General features: G+C 40.3%; 2 protein-coding genes across 16 annotated transcripts in view; both read left to right on the forward strand.

Moving 5' to 3' along the window:
* dip2ca (disco-interacting protein 2 homolog Ca) overlaps positions 1–23,375 on the forward strand; it is a 210,348-nt gene that overhangs the window by 167,789 nt on the left and 19,184 nt on the right. For 9 of the 15 annotated variants that reach the window (XM_051380870.1, XM_051381246.1, XM_051381104.1 and 6 more), the window contains 15 exons: positions 2,801–2,910; positions 4,442–4,544; positions 4,695–4,759; positions 4,996–5,089; positions 5,439–5,558; positions 6,219–6,333; positions 8,032–8,192; positions 8,734–8,870; positions 8,958–9,166; positions 9,252–9,366; positions 11,818–12,019; positions 12,109–12,218; positions 19,912–19,992; positions 21,091–21,214; positions 22,326–22,447. In XM_051380870.1, coding sequence (XP_051236830.1) covers positions 2,801–2,910; positions 4,442–4,544; positions 4,695–4,759; positions 4,996–5,089; positions 5,439–5,558; positions 6,219–6,333; positions 8,032–8,192; positions 8,734–8,870; positions 8,958–9,166; positions 9,252–9,366; positions 11,818–12,019; positions 12,109–12,218; positions 19,912–19,992; positions 21,091–21,214; positions 22,326–22,447 — 1,868 coding nt within the window. The remainder of the gene's footprint in view (positions 1–2,800; positions 2,911–4,441; positions 4,545–4,694; positions 4,760–4,995; positions 5,090–5,438; positions 5,559–6,218; positions 6,334–8,031; positions 8,193–8,733; positions 8,871–8,957; positions 9,167–9,251; positions 9,367–11,817; positions 12,020–12,108; positions 12,219–19,911; positions 19,993–21,090; positions 21,215–22,325; positions 22,448–23,375) is intronic. The other 6 variants (XM_051380962.1, XM_051381336.1, XM_051381020.1 and 3 more) reach the window with 3 other exon arrangements.
* Positions 1–23,375, forward strand: part of LOC127355896 (tripartite motif-containing protein 16-like) — a 167,438-nt gene that overhangs the window by 56,459 nt on the left and 87,604 nt on the right. The window lies entirely within an intron of this gene.

Consider the following 23,375-nt stretch of genomic DNA (forward strand, 5'->3'; position numbering starts at 1 on the left):
GCTAAATACTTTAAAATGCTTTTATAACAGTAAAATAACTCCATCAGCTTTTATGCTGCAGCCATTTCTCTGTAGCACTAAGATAGCAGCATGCAGTTTGAATGCTGGCAGTTCAACAAGTGGGTCAATCAGACATGAAGGGCCTCCATCCCCAAATGTACTGTAGAGTGCACAGCTGGGTTCTACAAGTGCATCATCAAGTGCAGAAAGTTCCCCAAAGTTACAACTAAACTGAAAAATCTAAGAACTGCATGTAATAAAATCTCCTTTCCTGCTACAGTAAGAACAAACTCAGGTCAGCACTATACGTAAAGATGGTCATACACAGATAATAAAACTTATACTACAAGGATATACTACAAAACACATGATTCTCTGGGCTTGGCATTGTGTTTTTTCCCACCTCAAAGAGAGTCCACTCCAAAGGTGTAAGTACTGCCGGTGTAGCCGGTGCAATAAACTGGGGTCCAGCTGATTATGAGGGCCCACAAGGGACAGCAACAATTGGCCTGATGTCCATCGGTGGGCCCTTTTGTGCCTGCACATATTGCAGCATGGGACAAGACAGACTCAGTAGATTCGTTATACTCTCAATAGAGAACAGCAAAGCAATGAATTTGGACTTGAGCAATGTTCAAAGTGGTGAAAAAATGCATTAGGGCAACATTTTAAAACACAATAAAATTGGAATCATAATAGAATCAAATTAAATACAATTTAATAGAAAAGTGCAAACAATAATAGACCATAAATTCTATTACACAACAGTAATAAGTCCAATACAGAGACGCACAAAGATGGACACACTGATATACATAGTCAAAACAGACACACTGCACACACACAACATGCTCAGAGGTCAGAGGTCAAAATATAGTCTTGCTTCTCTTGTTTTAGCACAGCTTTCCTGTGTCTCTCAGTAGGATGAATTAACAGACTGATGGCAACAGACAGCTTGACTAAGTAATGGATGACAGGATGGTAGAGAGACATAGAGAGAGAGAGAGAGGAGAAACAGACAGAGAGAGAGAGAGTCAGCGAGGCAGAATTGCAAATCGATGGGAAGCAGCTGACAAGAGGGAGGAGAGAAAGAGAACGGATGGAAGGAGACACATGATGAATTGAGAATAGAGAAACATTAGCACTGAACAGAGAGCGAGATCTCCTAGTGATTAATAACGACTGTTTGCATTTCAGTAATGGATGTATAAATAGCAACATGATGCCGCCAGATTTACTGCTCCTCACTCAGCATGGACTTAGCAGTGTGTGTGTGTGTGTGTGTGTGTGTGCGTGTGTGTGTGTCTCATTAAGGTAGAGTGCTCCTCGTATTGATCAGCAGGCTTTAAACTCGTCTCATTCACATGGCTGATTGTTTCTTCTGTCTCACTGCTGGGCAGCAACAGCAGCATTAATTCAGACATTAACAGCCTTCACATACTCAGGATTTTACATTCGTTCATGTTCTGCCGTGTAAACACTCAACACATCCTCGTAGCAATAATAATCTGTCTTTATAACAGTAGGAATAAAAATGAGTCCATGCAGGTGCTGAACATGCTTCCACTTGACCAAATCATACATTATTATAAGATTTCTGTTCAGCGATATGTCGACGATATGCGATTTTATATACCTGTGAAATCAGGAACCACCAGGAAGCTCTTATTAAGTGTTTCTTAAAGTCAATGAAGGAATATCAGTAGGAAGGAAAAAAACAGAAAACAGTTTTGTTTGAGTTGTGCCAAGAATACACTGATCAGCCATAACATTATGACCACCTGGGCAACCTGATTGTCATAATGCAGCCTCATTCTGTCCACATGTCAAAATGTCCTTAAGTGAGACACTGAACCCCAAACTGACCCCAAATGTAAGAATGAAATGTAAAACTGGACAGTGTGGACCTAAGTGAACCAAATAGACAACAAGTAAATAATGTTTTATTACCTATTCATTGGAACAACAGACCAATCAGAATATAAACTTCAAATGGGAAACCATCTCAATTTCTTTATGCAAATCTCTTTTCTTTTGTCAAAATAACCACTTCTCTGGTCACTCTATTTGAGTATAGTCAAAGATTTTACGATTCAATGGATTTATTTGTTACATCCTAAAACAATTCAGGATGCCATACTCTGTGTTAGACTGGACTGTGCTAAAAGACTACAGTGCACAATGCATACATTGTCACCATTTGTCTTTCATAGAAGCTCTATCAACCAGGAGTGTATTGTTTTCAGAGTAGGGCATGAAAGCAACATACATAACATAACTACATAACTTGTCATTAAAGTTAAAATAGATAAAGACATGAGGCAACAACATATAAAGTCAACCTAGAGCCAGTGTACAGTTATCATTAGATATATATGGATAAATGGTTGAACAGGATTTAAAATCTATTACATAAAGAATCAGAAGGTGAAAGTTGCCAAAATCTGTGTCCAAGTTCCACAACTAACCAAATTATGTCTGTTTCACAACATTAATCCCGCTTTATTTTGAAAGTCTAACCAGATGTTGCATATGTATTATTGATAACTGGACTGCTCTGTATGTGCAAAATTGACACTAGAGGGGTACCTAAAAAGTAATATTTTGAAGCGTAGGGTCACTGATCAAGCTGCCATATTTGACGCGTTGGGAGTGAATGTATGAATGTTGTCCACAACATTCCCAGAAACCCCCAAAATACCACAACTGAAGACAGTTTTGGAGCAGGAAGTTCATGGAAGAAACCTTTTACAGACATTGGAGACATTAGGATGTTTGTTTTGTCGCCCTGTGTGTCCAGGCTGGCCCAAGTTGCTGTGGTTCGTCACAGAGTCCAAACACCTCTCCAAACCTCCCCGAGACTGGTTCCCACACATCAAGGATGCCAACCAGGACACTGCCTACATAGAGGTAACACACACACACACACACACACTGATACACACACTGAAGCGAGTCTTCTCTGGGGCACTAAAACAATTCCACCAGTGTAGTTCCAGTCATTACTTTCTTTTGAATGGAAATCAATGGCGCTACATGTCCTTTGGATTAGAATCACTCTGCGGCCGAGTGGATGTTTCACTATTTCTCTGCCGTTCAATGCTATCATCTCGTCTGGTTGATTTGAACTTACCTGACGTCCCTTTGAGCTGCCGGGCAGTAATTACAAGGTGAAACGTCTCCTTGATTGCGCCGGGGATTAAAAAAAGGGCCGAGAGGAAAATGATGACAGTCGAGGGATGATTGAAAAACGATTGACCTTTTGTTTTTTAACCGAGGCCTCGTCCCAGACAGTCGAGACAAATTAAATGACTGCAGCTCAGAGAAATTTATCTTTTTTTTTTTTTTTTAATTCCAAGTTTTGTCTTTTTGTAAGATGTCTCAACATGATTCATAACTTTAATAGCAGCTTATAATGTGCTTCATTTTCATGCCAGCAGTCGTTTGTCAGAGAGGTGCCAGACTTTTTCAGACAGGCGAGGTCTTATTCTGGAAGGTTTTTTATCGATTACTGTCGACTCCACAGCACTCAGACATCATTTTGGTTTTGGGAACTCTGCAAAAAAAGAACCCTAAATTCATCAATCAATATTGTTACAGCTGATTCAGGCCTCAAAATATATATTAATATTGTTATCACAATGTTTCATAGTCGCACAGTTGACTGACAGCCAAGATATGTTGTCACATTCAGTATTGACAACACCTGTATTGTTTTATAAGCTACACTGAGAAATAGGTTTTATTCACAAGGGGAGTCAGAGGCAACAGACTTGTTGCTGTTATATTTTATCTGTTCAGAGATCAACTGGCAAGAATAAACAGGTCACTGAATTCACATATAAGTATAAGGGTCAGCATTCACAGTTCTTTATTAGGTTATTAGAAACTGTGCACTTACAAACACAGATATTTTGGATGTTTTTGATATCCGGTTCCCTCGCCTTTAGGTCAGCGGGTTTTTGGTGAGATGTCTGAAATAATGTCTGTGGTTAACACAAGCTTGCTTCTACGACATAAAATACATCAGAAAATACCCCACCTGTGGATTTTGAAGCTTTTATGTGTCTTAAAAAATGTGGTTGCTAACAAGTTGCTAAGTGAGACTACAGAAGGGTCAAGGAAGAAATGTTATGGTTTATCGAAGTATGACCCAAATAGACAGCGTGTTTTTGTGTACTTACAGGATGTCAGTTGAGTAGGGGGGTCCTTTACTGTGGCCCAGGACTCATTATCGTTCACTGTACAAAGGATATGTGGTCAAATTCATCCCAGACCACCTCGGTCGGTAGTTTGAGTGGTCTGAGTAGTGGTTTACACTTTGTTTAGAGCTGTCCAATTGTGATCGGATCACCCAAGATGCATGTTAATACCAGGGGTAAACGGGCTTAATGAGACCTCTTCAGCCACTCACTCTCTCTCTCTGTCTTTGTCTGTCCAGTATAAGACCTGTAAGGACGGCAGCGTGCTCGGTGTGACGGTGATGAGGATAGCCATGCTCACACACTGCCAGGCCCTCACGCAGTCCTGCTCTTACACAGAAGGTAACACACACACACACACATTTACACTCCATTCGCTCTGAAGCTCCGTTCACCTTCAGATACTGCAGCTCAGAGACAATTTAACTGTGAAACTGCATTTACAATAATGTGTTTCTGTGTCTGTCTGTCTGTCTGTCTGCCGTCCTCCAGCTGAGACCATAGTGAATGTACTAGACTTCAAGAAAGATGTAGGACTGTGGCACGCTGTCCTGACTGTAAGAAAAACCCACCTTTACCTTAATCATTCCACATGATGAATCAGAGTATAATAAACACACTATTATTGTATGTTTTATTCTTCCAATTCAACATAGAAATGTTTTATTTTGTAACCAAGACTACTTCCAAATCTGGTCAGAGTAAATAATAACTATAGAATATATGAAAATAAGAATGGTGAACTTCCATCTGTTTATGTCTCACTCTCTGTTATTTTCTGCCTCTCTGTCAGAGTGTAATGAATATGATGCACGTCATCAGTATTCCCTACGCCCTCATGAAGGTCAACCCTCTGTCCTGGATCCAAAAAGTCTGCCAGTACAAAGGTAACAAAACCCAAACTGAGTAACAATACTATTCAAATAGAAAAAGGCAGCAGATCAGATTTTGAAACCTGCTGGAAAACAGAAAGAGGTCACTGGTTGTGTTTGATTGTACTGATTTAATATAATTGATATATTATTTTGATAAACCATTGAACAGAAATCAGTCTATTCTTGCCAAGTTTAGAAAGCAGACACAAACTCTTCAGTGATGTAAGATATTTGGACAAACTTTAGTGTGTGTCAGACCCCACCCAAGCTTTTATCACTAAGCTCTTAAGCAATCACCCAGATTTTAGTCCATGAGTTTATAGTAATTACATTTTGTTGTGTGTGTGCTTTTTGTGTATAGCTAAGGTGGCCTGTGTGAAGTCGCGGGACATGCACTGGGCTCTGGTGGCCCACCGGGACCAGCGAGACATCAACCTGACCTCCCTGCGCATGCTGGTGGTGGCTGACGGTTCAAATCCCTGTAAGAACACACTGAAGTTTGCACTGTGGATATATTAAAGGTCGTGAAGTCATTAAAAACAAAAAGGACCATGAAATGAATGTCCAACCCTACATTTAGTGTCAATTTACATACTACAAAGCTGTTGGAGCAGGAATGTACTATTTCTTTTAAATATTGGGTTTTTCATTACAATAGTCTAAAAACAGAACTAGAATCTGTTGTATATTTTAATGTACTAACTCAATTTCTCTGTGTCAGCCTGATGTTGTATTTATCCTTTACTGTCTCCCCTTTGATTAATTGTCCATTTTCTTTTAGGAAATTATCCTAATTATACATTTCGCCTGTTAAGCAACATGCAGAATCTTTTCAAGTCCAAAAAAAACCATGTTGAAGTTGTCCAGAAAGGTTGTAAATAGCCTGAGAGGGAAAACCCAGGGCAGAAAAAGTCTCTCTCCATCCCCAGTGGAAACAACTTGTGCCAGTAGTTATAAATAGAATAAAGATTACTTTTCTCCGCTGACAGATGGTTCACATTGAACATTTTATGATTGGCTGGTGTCCAAATATTTGGGAAAAAACAAAAAATTGTAACTGAACTTCAAATGACAATTATATCACGAAGACTCGCCTGTAATGAGCTGCTTCCTCCTTGACTTCTTAAATTGTGTCTCTCAGGGTCGATCTCATCCTGTGACGCCTTCCTCAACGTTTTCCAGTCTAAAGGTTTAAAGCAGGAGGTCATATGTCCCTGTGCCAGCTCCCCGGAGGCTCTGACTGTTGCTATAAGGAGGTACACACACATATATCTACACACACATATCTACACTTACACACACATACACGTGTACACATGCATACAGGCCAGAGTCAGTTCTTCCACATGCACGTGTCATCTCGAAAACACACTGCATGTCTTTTTATTTAAATATCATGATTTCAAAAACATTAAAGGCCAAACTCTTTTTTTTTTTTTTTATTTTACTGTAGAGTGTCAGTGTATTATTCCAAATATGCTAAACTATAAAAACAATGTAAAATATAATCCGGTTGTCATCATTATAAGGAATCAAATCAAATGACACTTATTTTATGGCCTCATCACTTAAACTTACAATTTAATACTAAAATGATTTTTACATGACGTATATTTATTGACTCTCCTCAGTAAATAAGTGGCTGTTTTAGTGGCTTCGCCCTCCTTCCACTACATCCTGTTCTTATTTTAACTCATTAAGACTTTACAACTAAACGTGCAACCTTTCCACCTCTTTCATCCTCCTGTAACTGTAACTGCAACATGTTAAAAAACCACAATACAGTGGAACCAGGGTGGTTTTCATTCACATGTCGCCTGTAATTTTTGCTCCACGCTCTTAATTACGACACTGCAAAAGCCCTGTGACAGTGTGTGTTTTTAAATGCGTGTGTGTTTGTGCCACACACAGTTTAATAAATAGCACTTTACTGCAGCGGGTGTGGTAGTAATGAACTCACTTTATTTTCAGAAAAGCTGCTTCAAAACTCATAAAAATCACACAAACCCTCACACTTATACACAGCTGTACTTGTGAGGACCCTCATTGACATACAGCAACTTTAACCTCAGTTTATTTCTAACCTTAGCTTAACATAACCCTCGGACAGCCCGGTGACGACTGGAAAAATAGCCCTCCCTTTCCCAAATTGTCCTCACTTTCTAAAAATATCTTGACTTTCTAAAGTTGCCTTCTTTTTGAGATAAATGTCCCCATTTTCTGTAAATATCTTCATTTTCCAATAATCAATTATGTCCCCTGATATAAAAAAAATCCTCATTTAACAAAGTCTTCCTCCCTTTCCAAAACTGCTCCCACAAAAAAAGTTTGGGAATTGTGACTGAGTGTGAATTGTTTCCAAAATTGTCCTTAGCTTTTCAAAAATGTCATCATATAACAATATATTGTGACCTTCCTAAAATATTGTGATTTTCCCAAAATTTCTTCACTTTCCAAAAATGTCCCAAGTCCAAAAGTCCTGTCCTTGCTCAACAAAAATGTTTCCAAAACTGTCAATACTTCCTATACATGACCTTACAAATATGGTCAAATGTCTTCACTTTTAATATATTTTCCTCACTTTCTAAAAAGAAATTTGGAAGTTGTGACTTTCTAAAATTGCTCTATTCCAAAAAATTGCCCTCGCTTTTAAAGCATTTTCTCATATAACAAAAATATTGTGATTTTCCCCAAAATGTCAAGGTCTTTGCTCAACAAAAATGTTGCTTTCCAAAACTGTCCGTACTTCCTAAAAATGTCCTCGCCGTACAAACATGGCCACCTTCCAATAAACGTCTCCAATCTGAAAAAAATGTCCTCACTTAACAAAATTGCTCTCACCCCCGTAAAAATGTTCCCTCACTTCCCCAAAACCTTGTCACTTCCCAATAACTGCTGTCACATCACAAAGACAGACAGCACTCCATCACCTTTCCCTGTGATCTGATTGGCAGTCTCCACCCCTCCTCCTGCAGGCCTGTGGAGGAGGGCAGCACCCCTCCTGGTCGCGGCGTGTTGTCCATGCAGGGTCTGAGTCACGGCGTGATCCGGGTCGACTCGGAGGAGAAGCTGTCGGTCCTCACGCTGCAGGACGTCGGCTCCGTCATGCCCGGAGGTGAGACGGATGGCGAACCCGCTGATCCTGATCCTGATTCTTTCTTTGCTTTTCCTTTTTCTGTCCTTCCTTCTATCCTCATTTTTTTCACTTGTTTCACTTGTCCTTTTCTACTCATCTAAAAAACCTTATATATGCTGTTTTGGGGATTTTCATGTTCCGAGATATGTATTAAGATACATATACAAATAGTCTGTTTGTCTAATGTGTTTTTTTTTTCTCAAAAAGGTATAATTTCCACATTAAAATCCTTAATAACTCATCTACTCCTTAAAAATGACAGAATCTATGAATATGCAAATGTTGTTCATTTCTAAAGGCACAGAATGTCTCCTACTTCACTCCGTTCTCAGTGTCTGGCTTCAGGTTTCTACATCACACTGTAGAAGTTGCATACTGGACCAGGCTTTAACTTATAATATTACCTATTACCTCATATTTCACCTGAAGCTGCACTTGAATCATTCATGTAAAATGACACTAATCTGATCATTGTTTCTCTTTCATAAAAAGCTTCTTCCCCCGGTTTCTCTCTCTGCAGCTATGATGTGTGCGGTGAAACCAGAAGGTGTCCCTCAGCTCTGTAAGACTGATGAGATTGGAGAGCTGTGCGTTTGCACTGCTGCCACTGGAACCTCCTACTATGGTCTGGCCGGCATGACCAAGAACACCTTCGAGGTGAGCGTGTGAAGGATTTAGTTGATTAATTGATTAATTAATTAAGCGTTTCTGACTGTTTTAATCACATCCTCTCACACTCTTCAGGTCTTCCCCACATCCAACAACGGGGCTCCCATCAGCGAGTTTCCCTTCACCAGGACCGGCCTGCTGGGATTCATCGGGCCTGCAGGTCTGATCTTCGTGGCGGGGAAGATGGACGGCCTGATGGTGGTCGGGGGCCGTCGTCACAACGCCGACGACATCGTGGCGACGGCGCTCGCTGTAGAGCCCATGAAGTTTGTGTACAGGGGCAGGTAAGTGTTTGTGCTGCGTTAATCCTCCAGAGGTGACGTTACGATGTCGTCCAGCTGTGAATCATGTCGACGCTGCGTGTTTCAGGATAGCGGTGTTCTCCATCACCGTGCTTCATGACGAGAGGATCGTGGTCGTGGCAGAGCAGCGGCCCGACTCCACCGAGGAAGACAGCTTCCAGTGGATGAGCCGAGTTCTGCAGGTACTCGCACACACTTTATATACAGCATCTACACAGTTATATATCCAGTTACACAGTACAAAACATCAACTTCCTCAACCAGGATTCAACTTGCCTGGCTGGGCAATTTTCATTCTCCTCTATACAAGTTGTTAAGATCCTTTTCGCTGCCATACAGACGAGATGATGTCGGCTGTTGTTGTGGCACTCTAACAGTGTTTTCTGGGAACCAAACAAACAATCCCATTTTAATCCGACTTGCTCTCAAACTTGCAGCAAACCGGGCTAGACCGAACTCTTGTTTCCGGGATAATTGTATTGTATGATCGGTACTGAGCACGTGCAAATCTCAACAGACAGAAGAAGGAAGCGAGAAAGCTCACTGCTCACCTACCTCCATCAGCAGCTCCAGATTTAATCACATGTCCGATCGGGTGATTTTCTCTGTTTGTCTCTCATTGTCAATAAATCCCCTGAAAAGACCCAAACCAACAATGACCTGTATCTACCAACTAAAGTATTGTGTTTGTATCAAAGCCTGATATATCTTCTTCCTCTGTGCCGTCGAGCTCCATTGTTGTTCAAAAACTATTAAAAACACATCAATGAGCCACACTGTCGCACTGTTCCTTCATCACCATGAACACACACCGTCCTGCTGCCCCAAATACTCCCTACAGCACCGAATGTGGATTAATCCACCCCTGAAAATAGTCCCCCAGCCAATGTACTTTTTCCCCTGTTTGTTAGCAGTTGTCTCAGGACATTACTGACAGACACAGACAACGCTGAGAGGTTGGAAAGTAACGAGAGACGTAGTAACACGTTGTTGGTTTTTGGTCTTTTCGTGGGATTCGCTGACAATAAGAAAACTATTGAATAACACCAGACTGATCCTTTAACACGAACCAGCTCAGGAAAGACTGTCACACTCAGGACACACGCCAGACAAACGCATTATAGCAGGCCACCTCAAAAAGACACAGAACAGCTCGCACACATTCTTCGCACCACATTTCTGTCTCTTTGGTTCACACACACACACACACACACACACACACACACTGTGTGTCACCGTGCTGTACGTTCATACTGTGCACAAACAGATAAAATCTCAGTCTGAACTCCAGATCTCTCTAAGCCGGCGTGGAGTCTGCGGTGAAACCATAAAAGCCGTCTGCATTTTTACAGCTGCAATAAAACCAGATCTCTTTATTCACTCTACCATCACAGATACTGCCTGGCTGTTTTTCCACTCAGCTGCTCTGCTTATAGACACAGTCAGCAGTTTAGATGGAGGCTGGGATGACAGGATGTGATGTAACATTATGTGACGGCACTGAGGGAAGACGTGTGCGATGAGCCCTCGGGGATGTTGAGCTTAAACATCCTTCATTACATTTATATGTGATGTTTAAGACTTATTGCTTTATATCAGGTGTCAGATGTTAATATAATACTAATTAAAATGATGTTGGCAGTAATTTTAATTTTAAAGATAATTTCACTTTGCAGTTCATTAGCTTTGATCGGATTTTATTCAACTTTAATAATTTTAATAAATGTGTAAAATATAAGGCTGTTGTCTAATAAATCCTTCACATAATTTACCACAACCTCTGTATTCAACAGGTATTCACATCATAATAAAGGTCCAGTGTGTAACATTATAGTATGTTTTCATTAGTTTATAATGGGCCCAGCATTTCAAAACCTTTAATCTAGATCAGAATTATCCGGATAGGATTAAATCTCAGATTTGGGTATTTCGGAACAGGATGTGATCCTGATAGGCATCAAATTTATTCTGTATTTAAATTAGGTGTTGATCCAGGATTACCACTAAACTAAAGACTAAAACTAGGTGTTGTTAACTGAAATAGAAATTAAAACTACAGAACTATATATACTATATACTATACTATATATACTGTTGGGTCTCTGTAAATAATGTTTTAAAGGTTCGGTCTAGACCTGCTCTATTTGAAAAGTGTTTAGTCTTTGTAAAATTGAATTAAATTGAATTGAAAAGAAAAAAATAAAAAAAAAAAAAAAAAAAAGAAAAATTTTTTCAATTTGGTCAGATTTGCATGTGGAGGCGTTGGTGCATATGTTTATTGAGACCAGGATGTCTACAAGACTGTGAGTCAGTGTGTCCGTATTGTAATATAATATGTACTTAAATCTTGCCCCTGACAAATACACCACATACTTGTTAAAAAATCCTAAAACAAAGACTGAAACTAATAAAAACTAAACATTTTTAAACAATAATGTAGATAAGTGAATAATGATTTACACTGAAATGATTTTTATTACCAACAGTTGGACGTCTGTCCAAAGACTGTAAATCTAGATTCTGTTATCCTGATCTTGTACAATCTGGATCAGACTGTTTGAAAAACCAGGATGAAACCTACAACATCAGTTTTCATCTATTAAGTGTTTTTCTAACACATTTTGTCTCTCCAGGCGATAGACGGTATCCACCAGGTGGGGGTGTACTGCCTGGCTCTGGTGCCCTCCAACACTCTGCCCAAGACTCCCCTGGGTGGCATCCACCTGTCAGAGACCAAGCAGCTGTTCCTGGAGGGGGCGCTGCACCCCTGCAACGTGCTCATGTGTCCGCACACCTGCGTCACCAACCTGCCCAAACCCCGGCAGAAGCAGCCAGGTATGTGACGGTGTGGTGGTAGATGGGGTGGAGTCTTCATTCCTGTCCTCCCCTCCTCTTTATCATGTTGTCTTCCTCCTCTTCCTCAGAGATCGGCCCTGCGTCTGTGATGGTCGGGAATCTGGTGTCGGGGAAGAGGATCGCTCAGGCCAGCGGCAGGGATCTGGGTCAGATCGAAGACAATGACCAGGCAAGGAAGGTGTGTGTGAGAGGGGGGGCTGCTGGTTTTCATCATCATCATCATCATCATCATCATCATCATCATCACCACACATATATATCTATATATATATAGATATATATCTATATCTATATATATATCTATATATATATCTTTATATAGACAGATATATATATATATAATGAGGCCTTTGGGTCCATTTCTTCATGTTGTCGTGGTTTATTTGCGGTCACAGTTTCATTTAATTGGCCTTCAATTTACATTTCACATATTAATTTCTTAAAAACCTTCATCATATCATTGCATCATCGTTTGAAGCAGCAAAACATTTTTTGTGTTGCTTTGATTCATCACCTTTTTCCTGGAAAATCAAGTTAAATACAGATTTAATGGTTTTCTATCGGAGAGTGGCCTTCTTCCTTAAAGGGGACATATTATGGCTGCATGAAGGGCCAGTGTAAGGTAAATAAGGATGTTTTGGAAGAGTGAATCATGCAAAGCCACTTCAGTGGAGTCTCAGACGAAGAATACATAACAGAAAAGGCCCCTTTTAAGTTTTTTTCCCACTATGACTCAACATTAAAAAGCAGTTAATGAAGCAAAAAGGAAGTTTGTTGCCAGTGGGTGATGGCAACAAAAGTTAGAGAAAGAAGGGAGGGTGTTAAGATGCTTTGGCAGCGCTGCTCACATCGTATCTGTGCCAATAAAAGCAGAGTAAGACAGGAGAGGGAAGTCAGCGGAGAAACAAAAACACACAGCCAGAGAACAAGACTGAATGTAAGAAACGGAGGTCATTAAGAGCCAGAAAAATCCAACATAAAGAACAAGAGAGCGCCTGTTCACAAGAGACAATGAAAAATAAAGAGAAAACACAGAACAGAAAGAAGACAACAAAGAATAATTTAAGTAGAGAGACGACAAAAGGCGAGAGCAGAAGTGATCGAGAGGAACAGGCAGTGTGTGTTACTGACAGAACTGATTTTCTTCTCTTCCCTCGCGCTGAAAATGTCATCAGTTACAGCGTCAGGCAGCCGGCGGCTGCACACGCTCTGTAACCTCTAACGAGAAGAGACAGGCCCCAAATAATAACAACCGCCACCTCCACCGCAGCACGCTGGGAGCCCGTGTCATCAGCCTCAGCAACATGCTGCTCGTCTGGCAGTTGGTTTGGATGTCACCAAACAGATGTTGATGAACTTTGTTTTCTGCTGTTTTCTCCTGCCTACTCAACTCAAATTCGTTCTTTGGCAAACGTAATATCTGACACAATATGTCTCCTCGTCTGTTTTATAAAGTGGTTAAAGGTATTCTTGCCTCGAATTTAACATTTCAAGAAGTTGGGAAATACACTTTTTATCTTTTCCATTGAGTCAATCAATCAAAACACTTCGCTCAATGGAGACTGAAGATAATCTCTCAGCTTTTGTTGTTAAATCTAGGTGGAAGCAATTAGAGAATTTAAAAAAAACAACCTGCATTGCAGAACCAGCCCAAAGTAAACACTGTCGCACCATCTGAGGTTGGGATGTCAATTTTTCCTTATGTTTGCTACTACTTTCTCCAGACGATCGGTAGCTGCTGAGATCTCCAATCGTCTGGTATCACGAGACTACCTCGCTCATATCTCTCTGTTAAATATGAAGCTACAGCTGGTAGCCAGGTAGCTTAGCTTAGCACAAAGACTGGAAACAGCTAGCCCAGCTCTGTCCTAAGTTGAACCCAAAACATTATATGCCTGATTTCCCTTCCAGCCAAACCCCACACACAGCTGCTGATTTAAACGCCGTGCAGTACATTATCTTATCTCTTATTAACATCCATCAAAAGGTAGATCCTCAGGCTCGCTTTGATGAGATGTTGATGGAGAAAGGTCGGTCTATTTACCTCAAAAGTTGACCTTTGGATCAATGCAGGAGTCTTTAAAACACGAGGACACCAGTCGCCTGTGAATGAAACCATTCCTCTCGTCATGTAAAAGCAGTTTTAAGATTAAAGAAACTGCGGAGAAATCTCGGAAAAAGCCTCAGTATCGCTGGTTTGGAGGCATTGTTGCATCTAATTAGATTTAGACAAATCTGCTCTGCCATTTGCAAAATTCAGCTGAAATGAAAACTAATAGTCCTGAGGCTTCACGCCATAATGAAGTCGAAGCGGGATGATCATAATGGTAGCGATTAGCTCAGACGTGGATGGCATCATTTGCGCAGAGCGACATGTTTGCTCTGCTTTGTTAATATAACGGTTTCATCCACTTTGGCAACTTTTTCTCAGCAGATGAAGCAGCCGGTCAGTGTTCCCGCACAATGAGCTTGTGATTTTGGGAATGATTGTGAGTTTGGTTTAATTCGTCTGGCAGGCGAGGTCGACGCTGTTATGTTTCACGAGGTCAGAATTTTAAGCTTCATTCAAAATGAAATGTATGATTTGGGGGTTTTATGTGAAAAATACTTTAATCTGCCTCCACGTCTGCTGAATGTTAACGAGGTTTTATAGGAGGGAGATACTCCTGCTCGCTCTCTCTGTGCTTCTGGCTCCTGCTGCTGCCTCTTATCATCAATATGTCCCCGAGCTTATTGATTCATTCCTTCATCTATCTGTTTACCACTTGCTCCACATCTGTGAGGAACCCCCACCTTCCTCCTCCGTGTCCATCCCTCTGAAAACCAAGCCCTCTGTGTGAATGAGCTCCTCTTGCTTTTGCAATTGTTCCTGCGTTTATTGAAATGTTCTGTGTGTATGTGTGTGTGTGCGTGTGTGTGTGTTTGTGTGTGTGTGTGTGTGTGTGTGTGTGTGTGTGTGTGTGTGTGTGTGTGTGTGTGTGTGTGTGTGTGTGTGTGTGTGTGTGTGTGTATCAATGTAATCTTATAGAGTGAAATGTGATTTACTTTCAATGTCCTCTCAGATTTCTCTTGTGATAACATTTATTTATCCAGGGAAGGTTGACTGAGCCTTGTGCTGCTACACACTGACTCTGTTAAACACTCTGCAGTTTCTCATGAGCATTTCCACAGTAGTTGTTAAAATGGAAAATTACTGTTTACTTATTGCTGTTATAAATAAAGCAGCATCCTGCTACAGTTGGAAAAAACAACTGTTTTATGTTACATATAGGGAGGGTGATCTATGACATTATTAACAATCAAGAATTATTTCCCGGAATTGGAGATTAATTCAGAACCAGAAGAATCACGATTCTTGCTTGAATTGTTTTTTTGTCCCTGGTTAAAGAACGAGAGCTTCTACCAACGTTTAACTATATGAAAGATATATTTCAAACTCACATTGACACAAATTAACGTAGATCAGAATGCAAACACACCTGAGTGGTTAGAGATAATTCCCTACGTCAGAACTGTCGTCCCCACTCATCTAGCTGAACTCTTCCTACAACCTGTTGGACAAACACTCACCGCAGCGTCGTTGGTTGCTTCCCATTTCCAAACTTGGAATTTGCAATTGCTGTTCTGTAAATATCAAACTGGTCCCCGGTTATCAGTTTCTAAATAACTGCGAGGGGATACCCGCCAGGTGGTCGCTGTGTTGAGTTTCAGTGAAAAGATTGTGACGTCTGATAATGACATCAGATACAACTGAGCTGCAGACGTCAGTGCATTAACTCGAGAATTCAACACCAACACTCGCAAACTGAGTAAAAGTCGACTGTATGAGACCAGATTTCGATCTGTTGCCTGGAATTTAACAAGAACAACACTCACACAGAGCAGACAGAGGCTCTTTGTGTTGGCGTTTAGCATGCCAGTCCTCTCTCAGAGAGATAACATGAGCTTTATCTGCAGGCAAGTTCCAGTTTGTTTTATCTCGGGCTTCGGCCGAGCTCTGCAAGTTTAACCAGGGGTCACAAGTATTACATGCATTACTACATTTGGTCCTTTGGATGGTTACAAGTATGAGTCTGAAAAAGTTGTTTTGGTTTTGGTATATTTAGCAGTTACTGGGTTTAAATCACAACAAACAGTTTAATGTCATCATACAAGTATTTTGGTAACATGCTTTTGGTGAAAGTAGAATCTGAAACTAGTCTTTTCTGGCAGGGATCAGATTTACTGTATTTGATGCAAGGGTTTTTAAATAAAAGTAAATTACCTCAACAAAAGATCACAGGTCTGCAAAACCTTCAAACTTAAACATTTTATGAGACAGTTGCTTTGAAATTATGAGTTTTTTTACAGTATTTGTAAAGGTTATAAGACCTTGATTCACAATATAATGTTATTCTTAAACACTAAATCACAGCAAAGTCCCTGTTTGAGCGTTAGTGAGTTAGTGACGGCTAAAATATTTGAGCCAAAGTGAGTCTGACAAGATGTAACACTGAAAGGTGTGTAGGTGGTGACTCAGGTAAGCTGATAAATGCCAAATCTCGCTGTACTGAGTTACTATCTGTGACTTTAAGACAATAGACTGTTGATATTGTTTAGTTTAGTTCATTGTGTGAGATTTAAGTTTCACTTTTTACCAACATTGAAATTATAGTAGTTTTGACGAAGGTTCTGGATTAGTGGAAAGTTTTGACTGATTGTGTAACACGATCGTCTGCGGCTCAGGAGTCAGGTCGTCTACTAATCACAAGGTTGGTGGTTCGATCCCTGGCTCCTCCCGCTGCATGTCGAAGTATCCTTGAGCAAAATACTGAACCCCAAATTGCCATCACTGTATGAATGTGGCATGTAGTGTTAAAGAACTTTGAGTTTGAGTAGAAGGGAGAAATATGAGTACAGGACATTCACACGTTCTGCAGTCAGGATAAAGGCATCGACATTGTTGGGGCTGCTGCTTTCTATGTGCGCTGTCATGTTGCTTTAGTGCATTCGGGATAAAAACCTCCTCCAGACAGTAGATGTTAATGTATGCGGCAGGAAACTGAGGGAACTGGAAAGGAAGTAGACTTTAATTTGCTGTTATGAAAGTTTTATGAAAGCTCAAGAGTCGAGCCGAGAAGCAGCTGAGTGATGTTTTCATCGGGGGAGAAAAACCTTCTTTAAATCTTTTAACCTCGAGAGATTTGCGATGCATGAAGCTGGTTGTGAGTGGATGAGAGAACGTTTCGTCAGCCAAACCTCTTTTTTATTTTAAACAGTGAAACATGAAACTCTGGCCGAGGAGGAGCTGAGTGATGTTTTCAGCAGAACACTGGAGGTTATATACACAACTTAAAGAGTTCCTGTACAACAGAATCACTCACTGTAAATTAACAATCAGCTTTAGTCTTTGTGGCAGCTCACTCAATATAAAACACACAAATCAGAGGCAAAATATGGACTTTACTTTTTATCCTTTAGACTTCTTCCTTAATGGAGCAGTCAGAGTTGGAATGTCTGTCCATATAATGGATACTTTTATATTAACAGTGAGTCAAATGACTATTAATGTGAAAGGTTTACCTCGTTGTGACGAATCCACATTTATTCTATTTTAGATAAACTCACTTTCAGCAGCAGGAATCAGCTTCATTCAGCACAATGAATCCACCGTACGCTGCCTGTTCAGCACCAAACACCAGACAGACACAGTTAGAGACTAACTGATGAAGGAAGTGGGAGATTCAGCAGCTAAAGAGTCGGTGGAGACAAAAACAGAGTTAAAAGAAGAGTGAATATTGAACTTTCAGCCATCAGATGACACAAACATGACTCCTGGATGGGTGAAGAAGCCACAGTTTGCTAACAACAGTCAGTTTTAGGGTCATTACTAAAAAAAAGTAATAAATCCCATACACGGTTGGTAGTTTTAATTTAAAAATGTACTCTGATAGAAATGTACTCTGATAGAAATGTATCCAAGTATCACAATATTAAAGTAACTGGATTAGTTTCCGTTACTTTACCTCAACACCAAATATGCAAATAAAGAGAGAAAAGAAATATCAATAAGATGACTTTTAAGTATTGTTTAAGACAATTGTTCCCCATTTTTACTGGATGTAACTGCAATCTGATTACGTCTTTTTTCTGTAACTGTATCCATTACATAATCAGATATTTTATCCTGATCAGGTAACATATAATCTGTTACTCCCTCAAGCCTGATCACATAGTACTCAATACCTCTGTATTACTCCCTAAAACTAATGTGGCAATACAGTTTACTGACATTATTGTCTGAATATGAATTTTAATTTGAAGGTTTTTAACAAAGACAGAACTTCTAGCTTTAAGTTATTTTCTCTTAATTCTGAAGTTCTTTTACTCGAAAGCAGGAAGACATTGTGAGTCTTTTGATATAAGTACCAATAAAGAGTTAAACATCCTGAACAGACGACCCATAAAACAGTTTAATTGTTCCCAGTGTCCCATCATTGCTGTTTGTATGGTTGACTCAGACGTTACCACCAAACCATCAAGTTCTACAAATATCAGACAGCCAGATCGAAGTCTCAGCCATCACTTTCACCCGCTATTTGTTCAGCAACTGCATGAATGTGAAATAGAAAAACCTTTCTGTCAGCTGGAGGAACAAGCAGTTCACATAAGAGCTCTTCCAACACAATAATTCACACCAGAACAGTCTCTGAGAATGTGCATCACAAATCAAGCGCGCCCAGAGTCCTCCCAGATGTGACGAACGCGGCGTGGCACAGAGCGCAGGACCGTTTGGTTTGTGGTTGGCGGGTAAATCCTCATCACCAATGGCAGCGCGCACACACACACACACACACACACACACACACACACACACACACACACACACACACACACACACACACACCCACACACAAATAAAACGTATGGTGAATTACACTCCCTGAGGTTCAGCACTCGGCAGCAAATCTTGAAAAATTCATGAGGCCAGAAACAAACCTCTCTCTCTCTCTCTCTCTCTCTCTCTCTCTCTCTCTCTCGATTTGTTCTCTCCTCCCATCTCTAATTTCCATCTCTCGCTTTTCTTGTCTTTGCTGCTATAAAGCAGGAATCCTTGTTACCTTACCCCGCTCTCCTGCCTCCATCCATATTAACGTTTTCCTCCCTTCTATCTCTTCCAAATTAAGTGCACCCACTAACACTCCAACACGCTGCAAGCTGCCAAAATTTCAATTTATGAGTGCGCTCCATCAGTATTCACTGTCAGAATCGCAACAAAGCTCCAAAACCTTCAAATATTTTGAGCCAACAGTGTTTTTCATCATTATTGAGGCTCAGAACGAGCGAATCTGCAGCTGCGTTTCTGAGAAATGATGCACATTTTGTGAGTGAGCTGTAAAAGAAAAAGGCCATTTTATAATTTGTGTTGGAAAAACATAATCATTTACACATTACATATTACTCATTAAATATGAATTACATTACTTAACAGCAGTAAAAGTCTTTTTTTTTGGTTGGATAATTGAGAGTTTCACTATCTCACAATGCTCAGAAAGGTTGAATTTATATTTATTCTACTGGTTGCATGTTTATAAATTCCAGGTAGGAGCATCTGTAACTCACCTGTACTGAATACCAGAAGTCAAATTTTTGTCCACCTGAGTACCCTTATTTCTTATCGTGTACCGCCGCCTCTTGTGAGCATGGCAACATTTTATTAATGAATTCAAATTGATTTGATATATCTATTTACAATATGTGGAAAAAAAGGGAAGTTGTTCTTGCTGATTTCTATGATTGTGTGTGTGTGTGTGTGTGTTGATTTGTGAATATGTGTGTGTTTTTGTGTTGTCATCCAGTCTCACTGTTCCCGTATTTGTTTGTGCTTTCAGTTCCTCTTCCTGTCAGAGGTATTACAGTGGAGAGCCCAGACCACTCCAGACCACGTCCTGTACACACTGCTCAACTCCAGGGTAACACACACACACACACACACACACACACACACACACACACACACACACACACACACACACACACATATATTAGAATCAGAATCAGAAATTCTTTATTGAATTCATTAATATATTGATGGCTGCAGATTGCAACTGAATACCCTTCGAAGAGTTTTGGACAAGGCTGCCCAACGTGTGTCAACGAGGGCCCGTCAGGTGCTTCTAGCGAAAAATAAATCTTATTCTTTTAATTTTTTATCTTTTAGTTTTTTGCTCTTTAATTATGTAGAATCTCATAATGTGAGAATGGAAGACAGGGAGTGAATTCAGGATCCTAGTACACTGTAATGTACTGTAAGTTATTTTAACTCAGAAAACTTCACAGTCACAAAAACTACTACTTTTCAAAAAGTTAAAGATTCTTGATCCCTGTCACTTAAAATGACTAAAGCTACTACAACAATGTTTTTTTTAACCTACAAAATGAAGCTAGTTTTACTTAAAATGTCCGATGTAATCAGTTTCAACAGTTTAGTTCAGTTAAATTATCTGGTTTTACAGTGTACCATTCTGCATCTTAACAATACAACAGGTGTTTCCTTTTGGTCCGTGGCCCACCATTAAGTAACAGTTTTAGCCCTTACAGGGAAAAGCTTTGGGCCCTCCTGGGAGAACCTACAGTGGCCTGAAAAGGTGCTAAAGACAGACAAATAATGATTTATGGCACATTTATTCATTAACTCGTTCATATGAAAGAATGTTTTACAGCCTCTCGGGAATGACAAAGTAAAGGTGTTATTATTATTATTATTATTATTATTATTATTATTATTATGCTGCGGTTTGTATATGAGATTGAGTGTGAATTGTCTCTGTGTGACGGTGCTGTTAGTTTGCATAATGGCAATAAGATCCACCGGTTTGTTTACAGCTGTTGAGATGCTGCAACGGAAAATATGACATGACATCTTCTGATACACACTGCTGATTGAATGTGTCAATCATCTTTCTCTCTCTTTTCTGTGTGTGTGTGTGTGTGTGTGTGTGTGTGTGTGTGTGTGTGTGTGTGTGTGTGTGTGTGTGTGTGTGTGTGTGTGTGTGTGTGACCTCCTCCAGGGTACGATAGCCAGCTCTCTGACTTGTGTTCAGCTGCATAAGAGGGCGGAGAAAATCGCCGGCATGCTGGGCGAACGGGGCCACCTACAGGACGGAGACCACGTCGCGCTGGTCTACCCTCCAGGTAAACACTGATTACAGATCAGTACGAAGCTGCGGCTCACTGTCCTGGTGGTTTGCATGTTGATTTGTGCAGGGGTGGCATGAAGTGTGTGTCTCAGTTTTCCCAGTTATTCCCAATTAATGCAATTCCAACACTGTTTATGGACCTCAGTATGCAGAAATATTCAAATACACAATACACAAAAAAGAAATAAACTGCATGTTTTTGCCCAAAAACTGCACAAGATTAGCATAAAGTGGGCATGTCTGCATAAGGGGGACTCGTGGGTACCCATAGAACCCATTTTCATTCAGATATCTTGAGGTCAGAGGTCAAGGGATCCCTTTTGATTGATTAAAGCTAGGTCTTCCATGCTAATATGACATGGTTGGTACCAATGTGTATTTTGGGAGTTTTCTTTCCACTAGTCTGTAAAAAGACCGAAGCAAAACGGCCCAGAATCTGAAATATACTAGTTCATAAAACCCCCCAATGTTTCTGCCGGTAGTGTCTCGCCTTAACTTGTAAACAAGGACAAACTGTAGATGTTTTTAAATGAGGAAGGACACGACAAAGACATTGAGTGCGGGTCTGTCTGGCGGTCAGATCGAAGAGAGCGCCGCGGGGAAAATTAAGGGAAAGAATTGTAATTTCCCTCCGAGACGCGGAGCCTCGTGTCCATCACAGCAGGACGGACGCGGCCATGCAAGACGAATTCCCCGACACGAGGAGATTGTCTTAAAGCGGCGTTCAATTAATCGCCTCCAGAGTCCGCCGCTCAATACTTCACCTCCTCACCTCTGTCAGTGTGTGTGACTGTTTCTTTTCTCCAAATCCTCCTCTCTTCTTCCCTGCCCTCTGCCCTTTTCATCCCTCCTTTCCCCTTCTCCATATTCTGTCCTTTATTTCCCTCCCTTACATCCCTCCTTCCCATATCTCCCTCCTCCTTCTTCCCTTGCTTGTGTCTCTCCCTTCTCCTCTTCATCTATCCCTTCATATCCATCTCTCTTTTTCCCCTCTCTTCTCATCCGTCCCTTCTCCCTTCCTCTCCATCCTCGTCCACTTTTCTCCTTCCTCCTCTTCCTTTCTTTACCCCTGTCTCCCTCCTCATCCTCCCTCCCCCCTCCTCTAGGTATCGACCTCATCGTGGCGTTTTACGGCTGTCTTTACGCCGGCTGCGTACCGATCACGGTGCGACCGCCTCACCCGCAGAACATCGCCACCACGCTGCCCACCGTCAAGATGATCGTGGAGGTAAAAACACTTTGATGATGTTTTATTCTAATAGTGTACCAGTAACACTCTTAGATTCACTAAGAAAAGGTTTAGAAGAAACAGTAACCAAACGTAAGTCTCCAATCACCTTAAATATAATCCACTGTTCCTTTATTGAGCAAAAACAAATCAGCCAATGGAGTAAGACAGTTTTTAAAACTCTTAAAACTAACATAAAGACCTTTCTATTGAAAGACTGTAATGAGCCTGAAAACTCAAGCAACTCATTATTAGAAGCAATGAAAACTCAAATGTTATTTCAGTATTGTATCAGTCTTAAAATAAGTATTTTGGTCACTTTATTGAGCTGAATTTGTACTTTAATTTAAGATCTTCAACCAGCATAATAAAAAATAAGTGACTTTGTCTTAAATGAAGGAACCAGAAACATTCTTAATTTAGCATTTTATATGAAAACAATGATAAACTAAACAGCTGCTTCATTTCCAACACTGGGACCAGACGACTTTCTCTTAAACTGAGAAGTTGTGTGAGTGCTCTTATTCTGAAAATAAGCAAGATAATCTTGTTCCTCTGCTGGGATATTATGCAAACCATTGTTGTGACTTGTTACTGGTTAGAAAGTTACAAAGTTAGATATATTTTCTTAAAACCAGATTACTTTTCTGATGCAAACCCTGCTTGATAAGGTTATTTTTCTTCTTAGACAAAAAATAAGACTAATTTCCCAGAAATAAGACTCTTTTACTTTCTTGAGATTCCTTTTTTTACAGTGCAGGATGAAAGACCAGGAGAAACATATGGAGTGAAAATAAGTTGAGGGAATGTGATTTATGTAGGTAAAATAAACAAATAAGAGTTTGTTGATGCTAACATGCTGATCTTTATTTCACTAAAACTCAACTTGGATCCTTTTTTAGTAGAATACTTGCGGCAATATAACCTC

Source organism: Dicentrarchus labrax, unplaced genomic scaffold, assembly GCF_905237075.1.
Source record: "Dicentrarchus labrax unplaced genomic scaffold, dlabrax2021, whole genome shotgun sequence".
Lineage (NCBI taxonomy): Eukaryota > Metazoa > Chordata > Actinopteri > Moronidae > Dicentrarchus > Dicentrarchus labrax.